Below are 21426 nucleotides of genomic sequence, written 5' to 3' on the forward strand. Positions count from 1 at the left end.
CAAACTAAGTGTTGTTTTGATGTATTGGAGGCTTTGAATTAATGACTGATGCTTGAATCATTCTGAAACACATTTTATATACAGTTTTGTATTTTGTACTTAAAAATCAAATTAGTCTTCAAAAGGAATAAATAAATAGAACACTATAAAGATTGTGTGGATGTGTCAGGGAGGAAAAGGCTTTTGATGTTAGTGTTTATGAACTTTTCCTGAAAAGGGTCATCTGGAGTTGCACTCAGCTTAAAAAGTATTTTTTAAAAGTAAGATAAGAGCAAACTCATAGTATAGACTTATACTGAAACCCTAAGAGCTCGAAAGCAGTTGTCAGTTGAACCCTTATGACATTACTGCTGAAACACATCATGAGAACAGCTTCATTATCATTCTCACAAACTTAATTAGGACATAACATCGACTCGGAGGAATTGGAAGAGGTCAGTTGGATATCACTGAAAATAAGCTCTCACTATATATCTTTCTTATTCTTCAGCTTTAGTTTTTTCCACCTGTTGTTTCTTATTTCCTTTTTTAAATACACAACATCATGTCATCAATTCCTCAGGCTAAGTTTAACTTCTATTCACAGGGGGCACTAATTAATGTGAAACTATTTCAGGGCTTAATTTGCTGTTAATTTAGACACCATAATAGCAGAACAAATTTGGACCCATGTTAACATTTACATAAGACCAAAAGTGCCCTATTTAAAAATTAAAGATGCGAAAAAGGCAATGGTTTTTCAACCACTAACTACCAAAAAGCATCAATCAGTCATGCAGAAGCTCTGCAAGAGCTCCAGGGGAAAACACTACTGGGAGGACAGCATGGTGGCAGGGAAGTTAGCACTGCTGCCTTGCAGTGCTGTGGCCTTGGGTTCAGTTCCTGGGGTGCCACACGAGTGGAGTTTGTATGTTCTCCCTGTGTTTGATTGGGTTGCCTCCCACAGTCCAAAGACACACTGGTAGGTGAAGTGGTTTCTGGGAAAACTGACCCTGGTGTGAGTGTGTGTGTTTGTGTCTGTGATGGACTGGTGTCCTATCCCTGGTGTACCCTGCCTTGCTCCCATTGCTTGATGGGATTGGCTCGATCTCCCCCAGGATGCTGAACTGGATGAAGTGACTAGATGATGAGCAGATAAATAGGTATCCTTTTCCCCACAGATAGAACTTTTTTTTCCCACTTGGTCGTACAGCAGTATCCCAACAGTTCCGAAGGACTTTCCGCAAGGGTTTTGGATCACAAGCGCAATATTCCATCTCTGAATCTGCTGATGACATACGTTCACTTTAGGCACAGGGTGTAGTGTACCTTTGGTCTTTTACTTCACTGAGTGGTGACATTACTCTGGAGCATACAGCCCAAATCTCTTGAATTTCCTCAAGAAACCTAGTGTGGCGTTTTTGGATGACTGTAGAGTAAAATAAACTTTCAACACATATATACCAAAGGCATGTAATCTTCAAGAAACACTGTGTCTTTAATGGGTGTATAAATACAGTATCAGTATTGTAAAGTGAGAATCAACAGCACTCTGGGACAAAGAAGGACATTGTATAACACTTAGACACAGCAGCATACAGTATTAAAAGTTATTAAAAAGCCTTGCAAAAATTGATTTGAGACATTGGCCTGGGAGGAACTCATCAGAAACTGGAAAAAAAAACTTTCCTTTAAAGCAAGGTTATGCTATGATTTGGTGGTGCTTACGAGAGACCAGTGCAATGCTAGACGTGGAGAGCCAGCAGGAGGGCGAGGGGGTTAAGTGTGAGGTGGTGCATTGCGCGCTGCGACTCCTCGCCCGGGCTGTAGGGTTCACTCTGGTCCGCGCCAGAGCTGCCCCCCGCCGCCCGCCTCGCGTCTGTCTCCTCGCAGGACCCGTCCGCCAGACCCACAATCCCCCGCGCCGAGACAAGATGGAGGAGAGCAGCAGCTGCAGGAGAGCGGTGTTTGGGCTTTAGAGACTCAAAGGAACGAGTGAGAAAAGAGAGAAAAATACCGACGCAGAGAGCCACCGGCGGCCATGCACAGGTAAGCGGGGCCGGGGAGACCGAGTTTCCGCGCTCTCTGGCCCAGAGGAAGGGGCCAGGTCGGTGGGAGAAATGCAGTCGCTCTCCGTGAGGGATGCACCGAGCCGAGCATCAATTGTTTCGGTTGTTGCATGGGGCCATTTACTATGGGGTTACTGCTTAAGCGTCGCTACACCATTACGGTTATTATCCCTCGGCTTTCCCCTGTTCCAGCTGGCACACCGCGGCGAACGAGGGCGATGGTTTTTTACGTCCCAGACGAGTTATCACCATTTTTAAATCATTTTTTTTTCTTGCCCAAGATCTCCCCCCGATATAAATCTGGTTGAGGAATATGTGCGCCTTTTACGCCGTGTTGTGGTTTATTTATGTAGGCCCTTTGTAATACTAGCTAGGCGGTGTATTTAATACGGGCACCATAACGGTTTGTTCAGGCATCAAAGCTGAATTTTTGCGGAAACACACGCGTTGCTTTTCGATTAGATCAAAGGCGTCATTTTTTTCGCCGATTTTCTTCTTAATCGGATTATTCGCCCCAATCTTGATTTTTCAGATTCTGCCCTATTCATTGCGTCCGTCCTCGACACACAGTGCGTTTACTATACAAAATACTTCTCTCGATGAAGTATTTTGGTCTGCAATCAAAGCTGCGAGATCCGATTTAAAGTGCCGGAGAAACACCGTCCCAAATCAGAAATACAAAAGCACATCCGCTCCCCTCGTTGAATTAAATACCGTACGCAAGACAAATGGTCGCTAGACAATAAAGTGGTTTATGAGGTGGAATCTCGGAGGAGTTGGAGGGGATCAGGGCCAGCTGTCCCAACTACTTCATTGAAAACAACCCCAAAAATATTCAACTAATATGAGCTGCAAAAATAGCCATCGACCAGTTTAGGAAGAGTTGGGATGTTGGTGTTCAAAGGTGTCGCTCGACCTTCAGTGTTGCAGTATGTTAACCCTGTAAACTAGCACAGCTGCTCCGGGACAAGAAAAACCCCAACAAAAACTTCACCGTACAGTAGATTTTTAAACCCCTTAAAGCAAGTGGATCTTTAATGTAGGAGTGGAGGTGGTGTTGGGCACCGCAGAGCCAATTCTCATTTCTTCGGTAGCAGACGAAGTGTACAGTTCACATGCGGCGAGACCGTGCTGTGGTCGAAACAATATGATATTCAAACGAGTGGGTTGGGGACGGGGGGTAAATACGTGATTCGGCTGAATTAAGCGGTAAATAAGGTTGGTTGTCTACAGATGGGCAGCGGCAGTCCCTCATTCACTTTGTAGGTAGGCAGAGTAAATATCCTGCTAGTAATGGTGAGGGGCTAGCCGGGTGCTTGCACTGGTGATCAAATTGTAAGCACGTCTTCACGCCCAGCGCCCCGAGTCTGCCTGCAAATCGACCGACCCGATCAGCACCCTTTCCACGCGAGAGCACAGTCGTGGGTGAAACAGACCCGAGCTGTGCATCAGCGCCCTCCTGGCGAAGCACCTAAGTGCAGGAGTTTGGTAGACTTTCTGCTCGTTATTAACCTTTGAAATCCTGATATTTACTATTCGTCAGCGTTGCTGGGTGACTTGGTTTGTTTTCTCGATTTAACGAGCAATTCAGTAGGACCTTTTTTTTTTTTTGGTTGTGTCGCTCAATGTCGCTTGTATTCTGCTCGAATGCGTTCTGATTTCCTCGTCTCAATTTTAAAATGCTTTCGCCTTTCTTGCGATATCGTGTTTTTGTTTTGTTAACCCAGTTTCCTTTGAAAACTACCTTTACAACAAAATGGCCTAGCCAGGTAATTTGTAAAAATGTTCACATTTAGTCTGGAACTTCTAGACTCAAACCACAAAGTACTCTCGACAAGAACTGGGCTTGACCCTATACAGAAGGCCACTGAGAACAGTCAGATATAGACCTGTTTTGAAAAAGCATTTTAAAAAGGCAGGCTACCTTTACTGCATGACCAGATTCTTGGGCCTGCTGGATTTGGCCAGGTTGTCCTTCTGTTACACTGATCTTTTTCTTTACTGCCTAACCAATGAAAGAGGGTTTAAAATTCCGACAGGAGTGTATTGTCTTGCACAGCTCCTGTGTGTTTTGGTGCATGCCCGAAAACGGCTCTAGGGCTTAGCAACTACTCATAGGTGCATTCAGGGCCAAATGTGCCAATGCAGATAATAGTCTTATCCAGTACTAGGCCCTGCAAAAAAGGGGCCTATTTTTGACCATATATTTCTTATTTGTATTATAAAAACTGTAACAAAGCTATTGAATATATATAAAGGAAGAATAGGCCAATATAGTTTTGATCACCCACCTACCCATAGTAATCGATGGGCCCCTAAAAATGCATCCACTGGAGCACGAAACAAGGGCCTAGGATCTGCAAGGACCGTGATCTGGCCCTGTGTACGGTGCTCTACTTCGACAGGGACACCGTTTGTATTACGTTGGAAAATGGAGTCTTCTCATCAGTATATCTCCAAATTTAAGTCCTTTCTGCCATGTCTGGGCCTGCGTCTCTGTCGTGAAGCTTTGTGTTCTGCTGTCTCGTTTTGGTGCGCTAATCCTGCTGGTCTTTGAGCATCTTGGAACTTGTGATCATGGTTATTTCCTAATCCGCAGCACTTTTCACTGTTTCCTCTGAAGCACTTTTTGATAAACAAATGAGCAATGTCGGCTATTGAAGTTTAGCTTAATTTTTCTTTTGATCTTTTGCTCGTTGGCTAGCAGGAGGTGGTGATCACAGTATCCTGTGTGAACCTCCTAGAAAAGTCTGTACATCATTTTCACACAAATTCACGTCTCAGCCATTATTTGACACTTTTAGGGGACTAGTCTTAATTTCTTCAGTTCCCTGTGAGGTCATTAAGATCTCCCCTATCTGCTGCTATCAGTCATGGTAGTTTGTTTTTCAGGGCTAGGTTTTGACATAAAACCCCTGCTCTCTTGCGTTGGTTTACTAGAGGGAATTCTATGTGTTTTGTAAGCGCTCTTTCTATTGTGGTTTCAAAAAAATTCCGTTCTTCACCTTTGAAATGATCGTCACTCATTGGCTTTTCGAGATTCCCAGTGCAAGTCAGGGGTATGTCAGTTCCATAGACCTGCGGGTTTCTTTTAAACACGACAAAAAAAACAGGCGATTTGACTTCTTATGTAAATAATTAGTTCAATTAAGCTGTAAAGTTTAATGCAGAAATGAAAACCCGCAGTACCTGGCTGGAATTGACTAATGTTGGTGAAAGTCTGTTATACATATTTTATAGTCACATGTGGAATTTAAGTACTGCAGACTTCAAAGAAAAGTAGGCTAAAAATTAACTTAGCGATTGCTATTTCAGAATAGCTTTATCGGTGTTGTAAAGACAGTAAATGCGTGCAGGGGTTTGTAAAGTTCTTACTGAAAGTTGCAAATCCAGACTAGATAAAAGGTTATGGACAATACAAGGATAATGTTTTGTCCTCAGAAGTTTGATTAAAATCTAAACCTAAAATTCTAAAACCTGCTCATATTTAATATGTTAAGACTCCCCGAAACCAACTTACAGAAAGTAGAATCTTTCACTGTTTTAATGCTCTCATTGTGAAATAATGCATGAAGACAATAGGGTTGAGCTTATCTGCGTTCAGAGGTTTAAATTACAATTGGGAGACAGTGCTGTTAACAATGAGGGAAACACAAAGGCTTCCTGAGCAGAGACACTTGGGGTTCTGTGAGTGTTGGCCATAGCCTTTGATTTCTGCCTCCTACAACTGTATGCTTCAGTGAAGCCTAGCTTAGTGTTTTGGCACACTGACAGATCCTCAGTGTTCTAGGCCAGCACTAAAAGCATGAGCGGAATAATATTAATTTCCAAGAGCGAAGCCTGTTTTCCAAAGCGGTTTCGGAAAACAAAGAGCCATAAAAAAGGGAGCTCGGTGATACCACTGTTAAACAGTCCATCCAGTATTACAACTGCCTCCGGATTTATTCAGAGCCCTGATGATCTCTTAAGTAAAAGTTGGTTTAACAAAGTAAATTGGCAGCTGCGTTGCCACTCTGTAGCCCCATTTCACCAGATCTTGGGAGCGAGGCAAGGCTGGGCCTGGTCTCTGCTGGGACACGAGCCCTCTAATGGAATTCAGGTTGCCACTATAACGTGGTGTCTGTGGACCTGAGGCTCTTCCCTTTGGACATGAACTTTCAAATCATTGCCCCAGTGTGGTGACGATGTATGGGATATCCATTGCATTGGCATATTAAACTGAGGTCCAAACTGCTAAGTAAAGATTGCATGACACTGTAAATAGGAGTTTTAAGTTCCACTCTGTTCTTGCACAGCATGGCCTTCAGAATGTCCCTTTTCATTACATTGGGAAAACAGTTTCTCGTTTCTCCATCTGGTCTGCTGTGTGTTGGAGATATTGGCTTATTATAATGACTGTTGTCCGTCTCCAATATGGGTACTGCATGTCGGTGTTTCTCTTACGTGTAGTACTATTGAAATACAAGGAATTTTAGTTAGGTGTATACTCAGAGTTGTCAGTTAAGATGTGATAAATATATGAAAATAACATTTCCAAAGAACTCAAATATATTCATACCTTGTAAATGCTGAGAATGTTGCAGATTTTGTAGCCATCTAATAGTTTCACAAAGCTTGTGGAAGTCAGTTGGTATTGAAGGATGCTGAACATAGAAACTAAACCAGTGTTTGTTTCACTGCCATGTTTTAATGGAGTCCAAAATGTGATGAAGAATGTAGTTTGGGAAGATGCGGTTTGCACTCTCGTCAAAGTGCAACCATTGAGAATCTTCCAAAAAAACCACCTCTGGGATCATCAGGATGCAGTCGACATAGACCAGCATTCAAGGCTGACCTCATGGAGCAGGTGTCTGTGGCAGTGAGTCCTGGCAGTATGGAAAGAAAAGGCATTGATTTGCCAAATAGCAATTAAATGACTCCTAGGCCAAATGGGACTGGATGAAAGACATTGAGTGTTTGGACAGCCTCATCAGTGGTATGATTTATGTAGGTAAAATGTAAAACTTGTGTTGAAAATAAAATCTGTACTTTATTTCCATCATCCTATGGCTCATCAAGGATTTGAATTACTGCCCATTAGTGCAGTGGATAGCGTCACCACTGCTGCCTCCCATGCCTGGGGCCCGTTCCTGGTGTCCTGTCTGCGTGGAGTTTGTATGCTCTCCCCAGTTGTGGTGGGTTTCTTGTGAGTGCTCCGGTTACCTCCAACAGTCCCAAAACATACGGATTGGTTAACGGGCCTGTGAAATTGGCCCTGACGTGTGTGCGTGTTCACGTGAATCTGCCCTGCGGTGGGCTGGTGTCCCGTCCAGGATGTACCCCGCCTTGTGCCTGTTGCATGCTGGGACAGGCTCTGGCTCCCCACGACCCTGAACTGCGTGATGAAGCAGTAAGAAAACAGATATGTTGAGATCGCTAAGGTTACAAGTGTGGATGTTTTAGATACTTGCTTGACATCCTGCTATTTATTGTCTTTATTGTATTAAGCAGGTTAGAAGATGGATGGATGGATGAACAGGATACATTACTAATGCGTTCCATACCCTTGATCTAGAGTTTGTGATGCCTATATCTGCATAAGGAAAACAACAAGACAGTCTTGCCAAAATTAGTCCTGAGCTGTTGCTTGACACGATTCTCTGATATTATTGTTGCCATAACAGGCTTTCACAGTAATAGTAATAAGAAAGAACACACGTCTTATTTTTCAAGACATGCAGAAGTGTTACAAGGAACTCTTAGCTGATTCTAATGCAAACATGGCGGGCTGGATACTTGCTTAACCATTCCCCCCCCTCACACTTTTCACCTGCAGGATATTTGCTTTTGGCTCCAGCTAGTTTTCTGCCAGTGATCACCATGAGTATTATTCAAGACAAGCTTGGCAACGAGTTCCTTCGGAATGGCAGCATGGAGCCCAGCTTCCCGCCCGGAATGATCATGTTCAGCCACCTCCCGCCGGTGACCAGCTTCACCCGCCTGGCCGCCCAGTCCGTCATGCAGGACATACCTCAGGACATGATCCTCAAGAAGGAGCGCGACTCCCCCGACGGGCCGGCTGACTTCATCCACGCCATGGGCATCAAGCAGGAGAAGACCAGCGACCACGACTACCGGCTGCCCATGTACGGGACCTCTGGGAAGAATACCGACCTGCTGGAGGCGTCTCTGGGAAACCAAAACCTACTGGTGCACGATCTGAGCCTGAGCAGAGATGTGAGTCTAGCCTCTTTGTGTTTTTTTGTTTAGATTTCTTAAGAGCTGCCTGCCTTCATGTGTAAACACAGGGCCGCATTTCTGTTTAGAAACGTCAATTGCAAGTACAGCTGTAGGACAGACATTAACATGAGATTTAAAGGGGAACTGCAGCACTATATTTTCATATTTTGGGTTAGGAAGATTTGGCATTGATGAGTGCGTTTCAAACTGCAATAAAATGTACACAGCAACTTGTAAAACCTCCAATTTACATCACAAAATAGACAAAACTTCCCGGTACACGCAGTCCCTTGTTCTGTGTTTTAGAATGAGGCAACAAAACGTCTGGTGACATGTGTGGCCCTATGAATACATCTCTTTTAATCCAATGGAAATATTGCTTTTAATTTCAACACAGTTTTGCCAAGAAATACTACTTGTTAACTCTTGAATGCAGATCACTCTGGAACATTTCTGCAGTGAAGTGTCTGCTGCACAACCTGTACTTATTCACTCGTACATCACAGTACATTAGTCACTGCGGAGACTAGTGAGCAGGAAGGGCCGCCTCATGTCGCAATTTGTGGGAACTCGAATGCAGGTTTGCGACAACATGGGGACTTGCTGTACTTTTACGAAGTTCATGATTTTTTCCTATATTCGAAATGTGTACATTTGATCTATAACATCAGTTAATTTATTTTGTTACTGAGATTTAATAATTGGTCTGGGAAATGGGGACTGCAGTTCGCCTTTAACAAAGAATCCCAATTCACTTTGACCAAATTGGAGTTCCGCCCAAACACTGCCAGTTTGTTCAGCTTTACATCTGGCTTTTGTTTTATTCCCTTCAAGGTCGAATTCGGAGGTTTCTTAGTGTGGTTTCAGCGATGATTACATTATTTTTTTCCAGAGGCTCTTGCATCTTCATTAGAATAATGAACGTTCACAGTAGCTTTGGCTCGCATAAAAGAAGCTCCCTTCCAAGAACATGATGTCACTTCGCTGCTGTCAGCATGAATAAAGCTTGGCAAGGCGAGCGGTTAGATCACTGTGCGCCGCCGTCTTGCTCAGGCTTGCCAGCACTGCTGTTCTGCCTGACGGTAGCCAGGTTGGCTTCAGAGGTTCTTGCCAGTCGTATGAAGTCTTTAAAAACATTGTCGTCTTCCTCACTTCCTCATTGCCTTGGCTGCGCAGTGGAACCCACGCAGAGCCTTTAAGCCAGAGCTGTGCACGTGTATTTGTTGGTCCTCACTGTGGGCTATTCTCGGTTTTGGCTTGAAAGCTCGCTTTTTAGGGCTTCTCATTCCTGCTATTGGTGCACTTCCCAGTTTAGTTTTTTTATAGCCTTCATTTGTGTTCGATCTGTGATATTGGTTCAATATATTTGGAAATTGAAGAGGTTGGATGGAGCCAACTGCCTGCTTTATGAGCTTTTATTAATCAGGGATACCTATAAATGGTTAAGATTCTGTGCTGGAATTAAAAAAAATAATTTTCGGTGCTCTGACTTTTTTAAATCCATATTCTACCTGTGACTTAATGATGTGAATGTAATGTGTCTAATTAGGGGACTTTTTGCAGTCTTTTGCAGTGCATGCATTATTTTTTTGTTATGCATGGTGAATGTGGTTGTTAAAAATCTCACTATTTAACAGTGGTAGACCTAGAAGGTTCAGTCATCTTCTTTTACAGAAAGCCCATCAGTTGTGCTGTGAATGGGGAATTGGCGGGAATTGAGTGGTATGTTATTAGTAATAGCCATGTCTGCTGAAGGAAACATGTTATTAGTAATAGCAAACTTAATTTTCAAAGTTTTTTAAATAAAAGGCTAGAACTTCTGCCAGACTTGTAGCTAGTTTATTTCAGCTGGCCTCCAAACTCAGAACACCTGGTGTCTGAAGTCACCATTCGATCAGTAAGAAACCAGTAGTTGGAATAAGCAAGTGAGACCAGTATATTTATTTAATTGCCACAGCTGAGAGAGGACATACTGCATATTTACCTCTTTATTCCACCTCTAATCAGCTTCTTTTTCTAAAAGGGATTGAGTTTGCTCTCTGATTTAAATCAACAATGTCCCTTTAGTGATATCTTCTAGTTTCTTCTAGTTTCTTGTGCATCACTCGTATGAATAATGAGAATGCATGTTTTCAGAAGAAAGGTGATTTTCTCAAAAGTTTTTTTGTTGTTTAGCTGTAGGCTGTGTAAGTAAAGTTTTCTGTTAAACATATATGGGATTTTAGTCCAGATTTAGGGGTGACTTCAAACTCCACACTTCTCCAGGACAGAGACTGCATTTCACAAAATTCCAACCGGATTAGTGCAGGAAAATCAACTGAACCACAACTGGTGGTGACATCTTAGCTTCAGGAACTGGACACACCATTAGCAACTGTGATCTGAATTGATAGCTTCTGCTTTTAAGCCTTCGTTATTTATGTTTTCCCATTTTATTTCTGTCTTCCAACAGCTGTCAGGTAGGCTAGTGAAAGAGACAAAGGAGTCTTTGGGACGGAAGGCCAGGCGGTCAAATGGTGAAGGTCAGGGCGCCAAGCCGAGGAGGAAGCGTGGGGACTCCTCGAAGGTATGGACACGACCGCGGGGCTCCGCGCCCTGGCCACAGCTCTCGCGTTGTTCCTGCCCCGAGCTCCGACGGCACGCAAGGAGAGAGGCTAGGTGCTCCGCTGGCTCAGGGAAAGGGCGTGTCCCTAGCTGTCCTTCAGTACTACCTCCTCAATTTCTAAGAGAGCAGCATTTGGTGTTTTAATATTGCAGGCGTATCTTCACCAAAAAACACACAAAACTGCTAAGCAGGCAATAGGTTACGTTTTAATAAGCTATTTACACATCCACAGTTTTAACAGTCCATTACATCTCTCTAAAAAGGCCCACTTGGCAGTGCGTTATGTAAATCTTTCAGTTAGCTTACTTCAGATTTCCTGTTCAGTCTGCCCTGGATTCTGCTTTGCTAACACAGCTGCTTTCTCACACTGTTTGAAATGTGGTGTGCGTTGTGTTCTAGAAGTTCAAGTTGTATAATTTGTTACTTGTAGACTGAGGAAGGTGTGTGTGCGATCAGTGCACCCTTTCCAGATTTAAACTATGTTCTCAGTACTTTCTCAAGATGAAAGATGAGTCCCAGTTAAAGAGCACTGTCTGCCATCTAGCTGCCACAGTAGAGTAAATTCTCCCCGCGTTAGCGCACAGAAGAGAGAGAAATGGCCTGTGCTCACATCAGTTAGTCTGGGTCCCGCTGCAGGGATGTAGTTCCAGGTTCAACCCCTAGCTTTACCACTGTCCTGCTGTGTCAGCCTCAACTTTTGCTTAAGAAGAATGAGGCAATACAAAGAAAGTTAGAATTTCAGAACCTTTCTTTGGGCTGTTTGGGTAATAAGAAGTTAATTGATCCTGTGACCTTGCCCAGCCTTGTCTTGAAGGAAACCAAGATATCGTCTTCAACCTCGTGGCTGGATGGTAGCCTGTTCCATACTTCCACAATCCTCTGCCTCCTGTTCTCCGTTTTCACTGCACTTTCAAATAGTTTCCTCTTACGTTCTCCATAAAAGTCTTTTGTGAGGAACTTTGCAGCTGTTGATGGTTCTTTCACCACTAAGTTTCCGTGAATCACTTTGAATGAACAGCATATGACTACAGTGTTATTCAGTTGGATCATCATTGAATCATGCACGAAAGCCTGCTCTCTTAAATGCTGAATACTTTATGGTATACAGGTTTCTTATTTGGTCACAAAACTCCATGCAGAACTTTGAAACTGCGAACAGAGGCTTCTAATAAACATATTTTTCCTCCACAAAATTGTTTTAGCAGTTGCTTGCAGATCAGGGGTTCCCAGCATTGCTCCTACTTTGGTTTTTCTTCAGTCAAGTCCTTGATCAAAGGATAATTAATTACTGTTTCCTACTTGAGGTTGATTTTTAAGTTTGCTTTCAGTTCCTAAAACTTTTGTGTGGGATTTGTAACCCTGTATCAATTGTATAGTTAACGTGAGAAAGCGGACCGAAGCCAGCTGTGTGCTGGGCTGGTTCTGGTTCTGCCGTGGCCGACCCTGGGCTCGCTCAGGAAGGTCTGCCTGGGAGAGATGAAGTAAGAAAGAGGGGGCAGGAGCCTTGTCCGACTGCTGTCAAGTCTTCCATGTCTGCTGAAGGAAACAGGCGGAATGAGAGTTTTTGTTCCTTGTGTTTTGCTGCAGTCCATGATGTTGGATGGGGATGGAGGTAGCCTGTCTCCAAGCTCCAAACCCCACATTTGTGATAATTGCAATGCAGCATTCAGGAGTTCCTATCACTTGCGGAGGCATGTGCTTATCCACACAGGTGAGTGACTTCATGTTGTGTGCTTTATGTGACAAGTGGGGCCTTGGTGTTTCTGGTTGTAATTTTTCAATTAGAGTAATTTAAGGTGGCAGTGAGTAGAAGTGGCACTTCTCCCGAGATGCACAGGCGTGCCATGGACGTCAGTGTTTCTTTGTGTGAGCACTTTGTGAGTGTGCGGTCATATTGCTGTCATGTAATCTCCAGAAATCAGGGCCCTTAGTAACTGTTATAGCAGCTCTTTGGTCTCTGATCAAGACTTGGCCATTCATACCTTTGCAATCGTTTTTCGTTCCTTAACATGAGCAGATCTGTGTTTTTGTGTGGCTTTTATAAAATGCAGATCAGGTGCATCAAGAGCTCTCGCTTTCTGTTTGACCATGTTGAATGTTACCTTTTCTCCTTTAAAAATCAATCTTGACTTCTGAAGTAGTTTGCACAGTCCTGTGTGTCAGGAGGAGCAGAGTGGGTTTTAAAGGGTTGAAAGTGGAACAGCGCCAGTGCTGTCAGAAGCTCCCAGTTCTTACCAGCTGGCTGTCCTTTCCCTTGTGGTCCAGGAGAGCGGCCGTTCCGCTGCGCCCAGTGCAACATGAGCTTCATCCAGAAGTATCTTCTGCAGCGCCATGAGAAGATCCACAGTGGTAAGCCTGATCTTTTGGGAGTATCTCACTGTTCCGAGTGTTGTGCTTTAGTTTTGGCTGGAGGCTGAAGGTTGGGAATAGCTTGATGAGAAGGAGAATGGAATATTTTTCCACTTAAAATTTGGTTTAAGTGCTCTGGCATTGAAAAGAGGTGGATCTGACTTTACACAGGAGTAGAATTCCTTCATGTTTCTGCTGTCTTTGCTAAGATCTACCTTGTTCTTACCGTGTCTTAAAATGTAGTTTTCAAGTTTATTTCCACATAGGATTGGCGGTCTCTGCAGAAGCTTTTGACTCTCCTGATGCTCTGGGTTTGACGTCTTTCGTCAGAGCTCAGGTCATGCTGTGCATTAAATATCAGAGCCGTGCCAGGCAAGCTTGGAGCCCGAGTGGAAAAGAATATGGACACCTTAGGTGCTAGAATCAAACCCAGTATCCTGGTGCATTAAATGTGCAGAATATCTGTGTTGACTCTTGAGTGGTTTTGCTGACTGCTTGTCTCCCCCTGCCTTCTCTGCTCAGATCAGATCACTTTATTAGCCATATTCAATTTCTTGTATTAGGAATTTGTCTTTTTTTCGCATGCCCCAATGTGCTCTCCATGAGACACACAGACAGGGAGAGAAGCTTGGGGTCAGAGCGCAGGGTCAGCCATTTCTACAGCACCCCTGGAGCAGTTGGGGTTAAGAGCCTTGCTCAGGGGCCCAGCGGAGTAGGATTCCTTTGCCGGCCGCGGGATGCGATCCGACAACCTTTCAGTCACAGGCGCAGATCCTTAGCCATAGAGCCAGAGCACCACCCGAGTCCGGGTTTGGTGCCTGCTCAGGGTTTAGTGCTGCACAGAGGCACGCTGTATAAACTTCTGTGCTGTGTTGCCTCGCTGCAGGAGAGAAGCCGTTCAGCTGTGACCAGTGCAACATGAGGTTCATTCAGAAGTACCACATGGAGAGACACAAGAGGACTCACAGTGGAGAGAAGCCATATAAATGTGACACCTGCCAACAGGTAATAACTCATGGGAATTGTACTGGGGGTGTATTCAATACTGTGGGATCTTCAGGCCTGTTCATTCTTAAACCAGAACCCTGTCAATGTGATCCTGCTGCCTCTGGTTCTAAAAATGACAATTCAGCTGGAAAACCAAAGTCTTAATTGCTTTAATAATCTAAAGGAGTCACACTTACCCCTCCTCAATATATTGTAAACATATTTCCCAGAAATGGGAAAGGGGCAGGCCTGACTTTGCAATGCAGCAGACAGGTGCACTGGAGGAGGTTGGTAGTGTATTTATCAAAACACTGTGGCTCTAGACGTTATTTGCTGTCTTGTAGAGAACCAGTGCATTCCTGTGCATGAGCACACAGCTTGTCACCTGTCATTCACCCTACGTGAAGATCCAGGAGTAAATCAGAATCACTCAGTGCTGTCTGTATCTGTACCCCGCTCTCTGATCAAGCTGAATTTCCCTCACCAAGGGCTGAGCCTGTGATTTTCTAGCGTGCTAATTCCACCTGTTCTTCCCCAGTTAGAGGAGGGTCCTACAGTGAGATCCACTCTTGGTGACTTTCTGATTTTGTCATGTGAAAAGGCAGGTGTTTCCTTCAGCAATGCTTTTATTGTTTCGTGCTGATTTTTTTGCTACTCTGCTTCAGCTCCAGTCTGTGCAGTAGGAATGTGACTGCAAAATATAAAGATGTTGACCCTTTCGGGAAACCAGTATTGTGTCAGTGTGTGTATACATGTAATTAGAGATCATAGGTATGAGGCTCTGAACATCTGAGGAGCTCTGTTTTAGCTGACGTACGGAATGTTAAAACTGGAGTTTAAATCTTTTTAAATGCGCTCCTGTGTAGCTGTTTTGTAACTGCCGTGAGCCACAGCCCAGTCTTCTCCTGTTTGTAAACTTGTGGATCCGATTTGGAATGCCCTTGCAGGTGGGGCCCTCCATCACATTTGGCTTAGCTGTGGTTTTCCAGTTATCAGGGCTAGAAAGACATCAACAGAGGTGAACACTTTGACTCCAGTACCAATGCAGGAGTTTGTGGTGCTCATTCTGCAGGGTGTGTGGGACCTGGAGAACAGTCCTGGCACTGAGCGGGGCCGGCTGAGCATTGCACAAGCATCTGAAAATGTGCTCAACTGTAATGCCTTTTAAGATGGCTTGTACCTTTAATGCAGGAGAATATACAGCGCACTTTACACTGCAATAACAAGCAATAGAAATAATAATCGAAACATTAACATCAATCTATTGGTATTTGATTGAAAGGTTTTCTATTATCTCATTCATTTTAACTTGATGGCAGAGCAGAAGTTCCACGGAATCAAGGGGGTTTCTCTGCTCTTCCTCAGGAGCGGCTCCGTGCAGCTCCGCCGCTCTCCGGCCAGTCCGGTTGGAAGGACTTGGGTGCTCCTGCTCTCTGCTGGGTTGCCCTTGACAACTGTGTGAGGTTCCTGCAGTTGAGCTTCACTGGTGACGCAGTTTCACAGTTTGTTGGGTGCTCTCCTTAGTACAGTAGTGCTCTGCATTGTCTCTTATCTTCAGCTCAGACAGATTTAGACTTGGGTCTAGTTGTTTCCCTCGCTGATGCTGGTTATGATAGCAGCTATTTTTAGCTTTCAATACTCATTAGTACACATCTGCATGCTTCAAGATATTACAGTCTGCAATAGTTCTGGAACTGAGCTTCAATCTTCCTATTTTTCTTTTTCAAAAAAAGTTCATCACACTTTGAATTCCATGCTATCTTGCTCTGTACACAATTGCAATAAGATGTCCCATGGGAGGGGAAAAAAATATATTTCAGTGGTATTAGTCTTTTTTTAACTTTCTTAGCAGCAATTTCAATACATAACGGCAGTTGAACAGCCAGCTGACAACAGGCTTCAGACAAACTTTACTCTAGGCTGAGGCTGCTGTGGGTAGGCAATGAGCAAAGGTACCCAACTACCCAACTCAGCACACCCTTTTATTGGTATATTTTCTGAGCCACAGGGTTTGTAATACATCTTTGCAAAGGTAATTCAGAAGTGCTTCGTTGTAGGATTTTGTTGTGTGGTTTCATCCAGTACACCCTGCTTACTTAGCAATATGCTGACTCATAGCAATAAGGGGCTTATTCAGGAGGGAACTATGAGTCACAGCTCCTTTCGTAGGGGACACAAGAAGTCACAGCACAGATCAGAGAGGTTTTGAAATGAGTTTTATTTTATGAACAATGCCATTTCCCGGAGAGCACCCACACAAAGTGCGTCCTCCTGTGGTGCCCTGTATTCAGGCTGTTTCAGGGGGGTGCTGTCCCAGGCACTCGAGTCTCACCATGAGTGAGTGTTTAGAGGTGATCGTCGAATGTGCACCAGGATTCCTGTACATGGATTTTTCCACATATGGCACAATGGCTGTTTTTGATAAGGCTGTCCCACCTTTCAGTTATTCTTGAACTGTCTGCCAAGAGTAAATTTGCAATGACGGACACAGGAGGTGGGGTTCTGCGGTTTTGTCTTCTCTTGATGGCCATTTGCGGTGAGAATCTCGCCATTTTCACACCCGTGTTTTTCTCTCCTCCCCCCCCACAGTATTTTTCCAGGACCGATCGATTATTAAAGCACAAAAGAACCTGTGGAGAAGCCATAAAGAAAGGAATGGACGCCGGGGCCTCGGAGCAGGGGGGCGCCGAGATCGGACAGGGCAGCTACGCAATCACTCAGGGAAACACAAGTGCTTCCGGCCGCAAAAAGGGCAAATCCAAAAACTCTTCCGGCGAGGCCGGCGAACGGAAAAAGAAGAAGGGGAGCGAAGCGCAGATGCCAAGTAACCTTAACCTGCAGGACTACGCCGTTGAAATTCCCATTGTGTCTTCGAGTAACAGTATGCCAGGCACCAGTATGCACAGCCAGCAGGCCCGAGCGCCCAAGCTCGTCTTCAAGAAAGTCAGCCGGAAGAACCCCGAGAAGAACGAGCTGTCCCTGGGGGACTCCCCAGCGGACCTGGTCGGGCAGAAGCTGCTGTCGGACAAGCCGGGGTCCCTGGACCTCGCTAGCAGCTCGGGGATGGACAACATGAGCCTCCTGCAGGGCTCGGGTTCGAAGCAAGGCCCGACGAGTAGCAGCAACTACGACGATGCCATGCAGTTTCTGAAGAAGCGCCGCTACCTGCAGGCCGCTGGCGGCGCCGCCGACTACGGGGTGAGCGTGGGGCACCTGCCCTCCCAGCAGACTGTCATTCAGGGTGTGGTGACCGGCGTCATGGACAGCGACGCCCCCCCGCTGAACCTCCTGGACTCCTCCCCCATGAATGTGGACATCAAGCACGACAAGTCCGGCATCCCCGACGAGGTGCTGCAGAGCCTGCTGGACCACTACTCCCAGAAGCCCGACGGCGCCCACGAGGTGCCCTTCGACCTCGCCGACCAGCACGTGGACATCCACCCCTCCGGGGACAGCGCCGAGATCGTGGCCGAGGACTCGCCCTCCTCCTCGGGCGACAAGGCCGTCATCATGCACGAGTACTCCAAGTTCCTGCTGCAGGCCCTGGAGCGGACCAGCCACAACAGCAGCTTCGCCCTGGGCCCCGGCGGGCCCTTCTCCAGCCTCTCGGCCAGCACGCACCCCGGCAGCACCTTGTTCTCCGACAAGCACGTCTACACCACACCGGCCCTGGAGTGCGGCTTCAGCCAGTCCCTGACCTCCGTGCTGCCCGCCGCCCTGCCAAAGTCCCACTTCGGGATGCTGGCCGTCGCCTCGCAGCCCAGCTTCCACCTGGGCGGCCTGGACACCGCCCACCAGCAGCTCACCCCGTCCCAGGAGCTGACCGAGCAGCTGGAGCAGCAGCAGAAGAACATGGAGCACTCCCCCACCTTCCAGATGACGCCCCAAGACCTGGGGGGTCAGAAGGATCAGGCCAAGAACCCCCCGTCCGGCTACCAGCTGTCTGGGCAGGACCTGGCCTCCCAGATCGACCCCTCCAAGGGGATCGACCTCCGAGCCACCTACCAGATCGAGAACTTCGCCCAGGCCTTCGGGTCCCAGTTCAAGTCGGGCAGCAGAGTGCCACTGGCCTTCAGCACTAACTCTAGCGGAGAGGTTGACCACAGAATACGGACTCCCGTCTCAGAATTCTCAGGGTATACTAGTTTGTTGGCCGACGTAAATGAGCCAGTTAGTACAGGAGCAAAGACCCCAACAAGCCAAAGTTACAGGTAAGGTCTTAGGTGCGACCTGGTTGGAGGTTGTTTTTGTTTTTCTTTTTTTATGTTTTAAGTAAAGTTATGTTTTAATTATTACACTGCCATTAGAATGTTTCTACAAAAGTCCTACCAGGAATGGTGTATGTGACGTCCTTCCAATGCAATTTTTTTTATTCTTTTTTTTTAAATTGTACGTAGTCAGTTTTATTCATATTAGCGTAATGATGATAGGTCAGATTGTAAAATGAATTTTAAGCAAAATTAGGGTAGCTGAGGACTGGCTTAATTATTTTTCCATCGACTTCTGTGTTTTAGCAATCAAACTTTACAATTGTACAAAATAATAAACTTGTGGCAGGGAATAGCCCAGATTTGAAATAGCAAAAAAAGATATCGTCTGTTACATGGATATTAAGTATTACTCAGGAAAATAATGACGAGTGTAATAAGGAGAGTTTATGAAGTGCAGCATGCACTCTGTTAGAGATCTAGGTTTCGACCACAGGAAAAAAGTAGCTTCAGTTCTTATTCCTTTTAGAAATGAGTGCAAAAGTAATGAACCTGCTTCCTGTGCAGTTACACTGATAACACTTTTCCCTTAGATTCTGGTACTTTTTGTTTGATGTGAAACGCCCAGTTTCTGTCAGTAAGGGCCATATATATTTATATGAAACGGATCAGCTGTTCTGGGGCACTACAAAGCGAGAGGCGTTTTAGAAGGACATTTGTTAGCCTGTTGAAAAGAGAAGGCTCATGTTGGGCTCCGAGTCTCGGGAATCCCGGCACGCGTGTTGCAGTACGGATTGCGTACTGGGGTTCTGAGTCATTGTTTGCATGAGTGCCTCCATTTGCAAAGTTACTAGTGTAGCCCGGCCAGCAGCGGTGCCCTCCCCAGGGCCTGTAGTTAGAAGTCCTAGCATCACTGTAGCAGTAGTATAGGGGTGACTCTGAGTGTGCTGTATGCCTGCCTAGCACATGCGGGGTGTTATTGTCGTAAGGTGAAGTGGCACGCTCTGATGGCTGGCTCATGTCTTTTCTATAGGAATCTGATAAGCACTTTTAATACCTAGTCACGAAATAACAAGAAACACCAGTTAGATTGCAGACAAACACAAGGGAACTGACCTGTGGCTAGAGGTGATTGTTTTGTATTGACCGAAGATCTTGTACTGGGAACAGGACGGGGGTTATTTTATAAACTCGCCAGGTTTCTGGGTGTTTATCATGAGCGCCGTGTGAGCGAATCTGTGGATGCCGATGACCTCTTTTGGACAGTATTGAAGCCGTTTGAACAGAAAAGGGGGCAGAGTGACTCCAGAATTAGACACTTCGAAAGGTGTCCGACTTGGTTTTGAATTTTTTTTTTTTAAATCCTACCTCTGAAATCATACGTCACATTTCAGATCAAAATTTCCAGCTTCGAGGTCCCCCCTATCCCAGCAGGTACCAAGAAGTGAAAAGGGTGAGGTGCAAGATGCTTCAGATGCAAAAAAAAATCACTGGACATAAACCTGTTTACCAAAAAAAAAAAAGAAACTCATGCCTGATAAAGAAGTGTTATTTCTACAACTGAATTTTTGCAAAAAAAAAATGATTGCGCTGTCTTCCGTGCTATTTATTAACTGTCCTGGAATGGCAGAGGGGGTTGATATTTGTGTTTTTTGGGGGTCCTATGTGATTGAGCCCTTTAAAAGGAGCGGAGAAAAAAAGACTGCAAGACTTGTCATATCATAGGGAACAGAAACTGACCACTCAAAAGAGGCGCTATGTTTTAAATTAGAATTGACCTTTATATACCTCATATCACTGTTTAAACGTAACCAGGGACACATGTATTCATGTATGTAGCGGAGATGCTATAGTGTGTATTAACCATATTGTATAACCATATTACATCTTTTTATGTAAACAGTGTTTACAAAATGTGGAGAAAAAGTTTTTGTTTTGCTCTGTAAAGCATTAAAAGCCAGGCAGTGTGCAGTCTCTGTAAGTACCACATTGAATTTGTTACTATGAATTTTTATTTTTTGCCATATTGTGTTTTAATATGATTTAGACAGGTTTCGTTTACAAATATGTATAAAAACACTAAACTGCTTGTTTCTTTCTTTGTTTTAAACTTCAGATCCGCATGGTATAAAAAAGATTTTATACAGCTCTTTTCCAGGTGTCTCCATACCAAATTTGTAACAGATGTTTTTTTCTCCCTGTCTATTCTTATTCTTTGTCATCTGTTTTTTTTTTGGTTTGTTTTGGAAGCTTGTGAACTGATTCGCAGGGCTGTACCCATTAAATAAATCTATAAATGATTAGAAAAAATAATTGTTATCCACACTTCTTGCACAAACATGAATTTGAGTGCTCAGAAAAACAATGTAGGTATTTGTAAAGGTGAATGTGGGGCAGGGGTTGAGAATTTAGTAAAGGGCTGTGATTTCTCATTGTCTTCTATACTAAAGGTGTGCACACACACCATTTTGGGACGACTGTGATCCTTCCTAACCAATTGTCATCCTACTTGCTTCAGGAGTTTGAACACAGCTCTTATCTGTGTTCAAACTGTGTATAGCTCTTACAGCTATATACAGATGTTCAGGTAGCATGGTTCTGTGTTCTGTAAAGTCCACTTTTATTAATGGACTTATCCACACTAAATGTTTTCAGTGGGTTTATTTTAAGGTTTGCAGGTTACCTCTCGCTAAAGACTAAACCTGAGCACAGGGTCATATTAATGTGTTTTTTATCTGCCCTGGGAAAACACTGAATAAGCATTTGGTGTATCTTGCCAATTGTTTTGATTTTCAAATTGTACTGGATATGTTTGGTTCTGAGAGTTTCATAACCTTTGCTGTGCAATAAACTTTTGGCTGTTTAGTTCTTCTTCCACTGTCTACGTCTATAGCACCAGCCTATATGATGACAACAGTCATGCTTCATGACTTAAGTATAAGGTATATTCTCCAGTTCAGTGCATGGAGCTGTTTAATTCCGTAAGTGTTTTATATAGCATGCAAAAAAG

General features: G+C 44.6%; 1 protein-coding gene across 1 annotated transcript; it reads left to right on the plus strand.

The window, feature by feature from the left end:
- Positions 1–1871: 1871 nt before the first annotated feature.
- znf281b (zinc finger protein 281b) lies at positions 1872–20729 on the plus strand. The gene is made up of 7 exons (XM_088622715.1): positions 1872–2028; positions 7864–8264; positions 10720–10833; positions 12460–12583; positions 13138–13221; positions 14108–14226; positions 16798–20729. Exons 2-7 carry the CDS (start codon positions 7908–7910, stop codon positions 18421–18423), a joined length of 2424 nt encoding a protein of 807 aa, XP_088478841.1. The 5' UTR covers positions 1872–2028; positions 7864–7907; the 3' UTR covers positions 18424–20729.
- The last annotated feature ends 697 nt before the right edge of the window (positions 20730–21426 follow it).

This window comes from Lepisosteus platostomus, chromosome 28 (genome assembly GCF_059453375.1).
Source record: "Lepisosteus platostomus isolate fLepPlt1 chromosome 28, fLepPlt1.hap1, whole genome shotgun sequence".
In the NCBI taxonomy this organism is placed as follows: Eukaryota; Metazoa; Chordata; class Actinopteri; order Semionotiformes; family Lepisosteidae; genus Lepisosteus; species Lepisosteus platostomus.

Coding starts and splice junctions, on each gene's coding strand:
- znf281b (XM_088622715.1), top strand. CDS start 7,908: ATGAGTATTATTCAAGACAAGCTTGGCAACGAGTTCCTTCGGAATGGC. Junction 12,584..13,137: donor GCATGTGCTTATCCACACAG/GTGAGTGACTTC, acceptor CTTGTGGTCCAG/GAGAGCGGCCGTTCCGCTGC. Junction 14,227..16,797: donor AATGTGACACCTGCCAACAG/GTAATAACTCAT, acceptor CCCCCCCCACAG/TATTTTTCCAGGACCGATCG.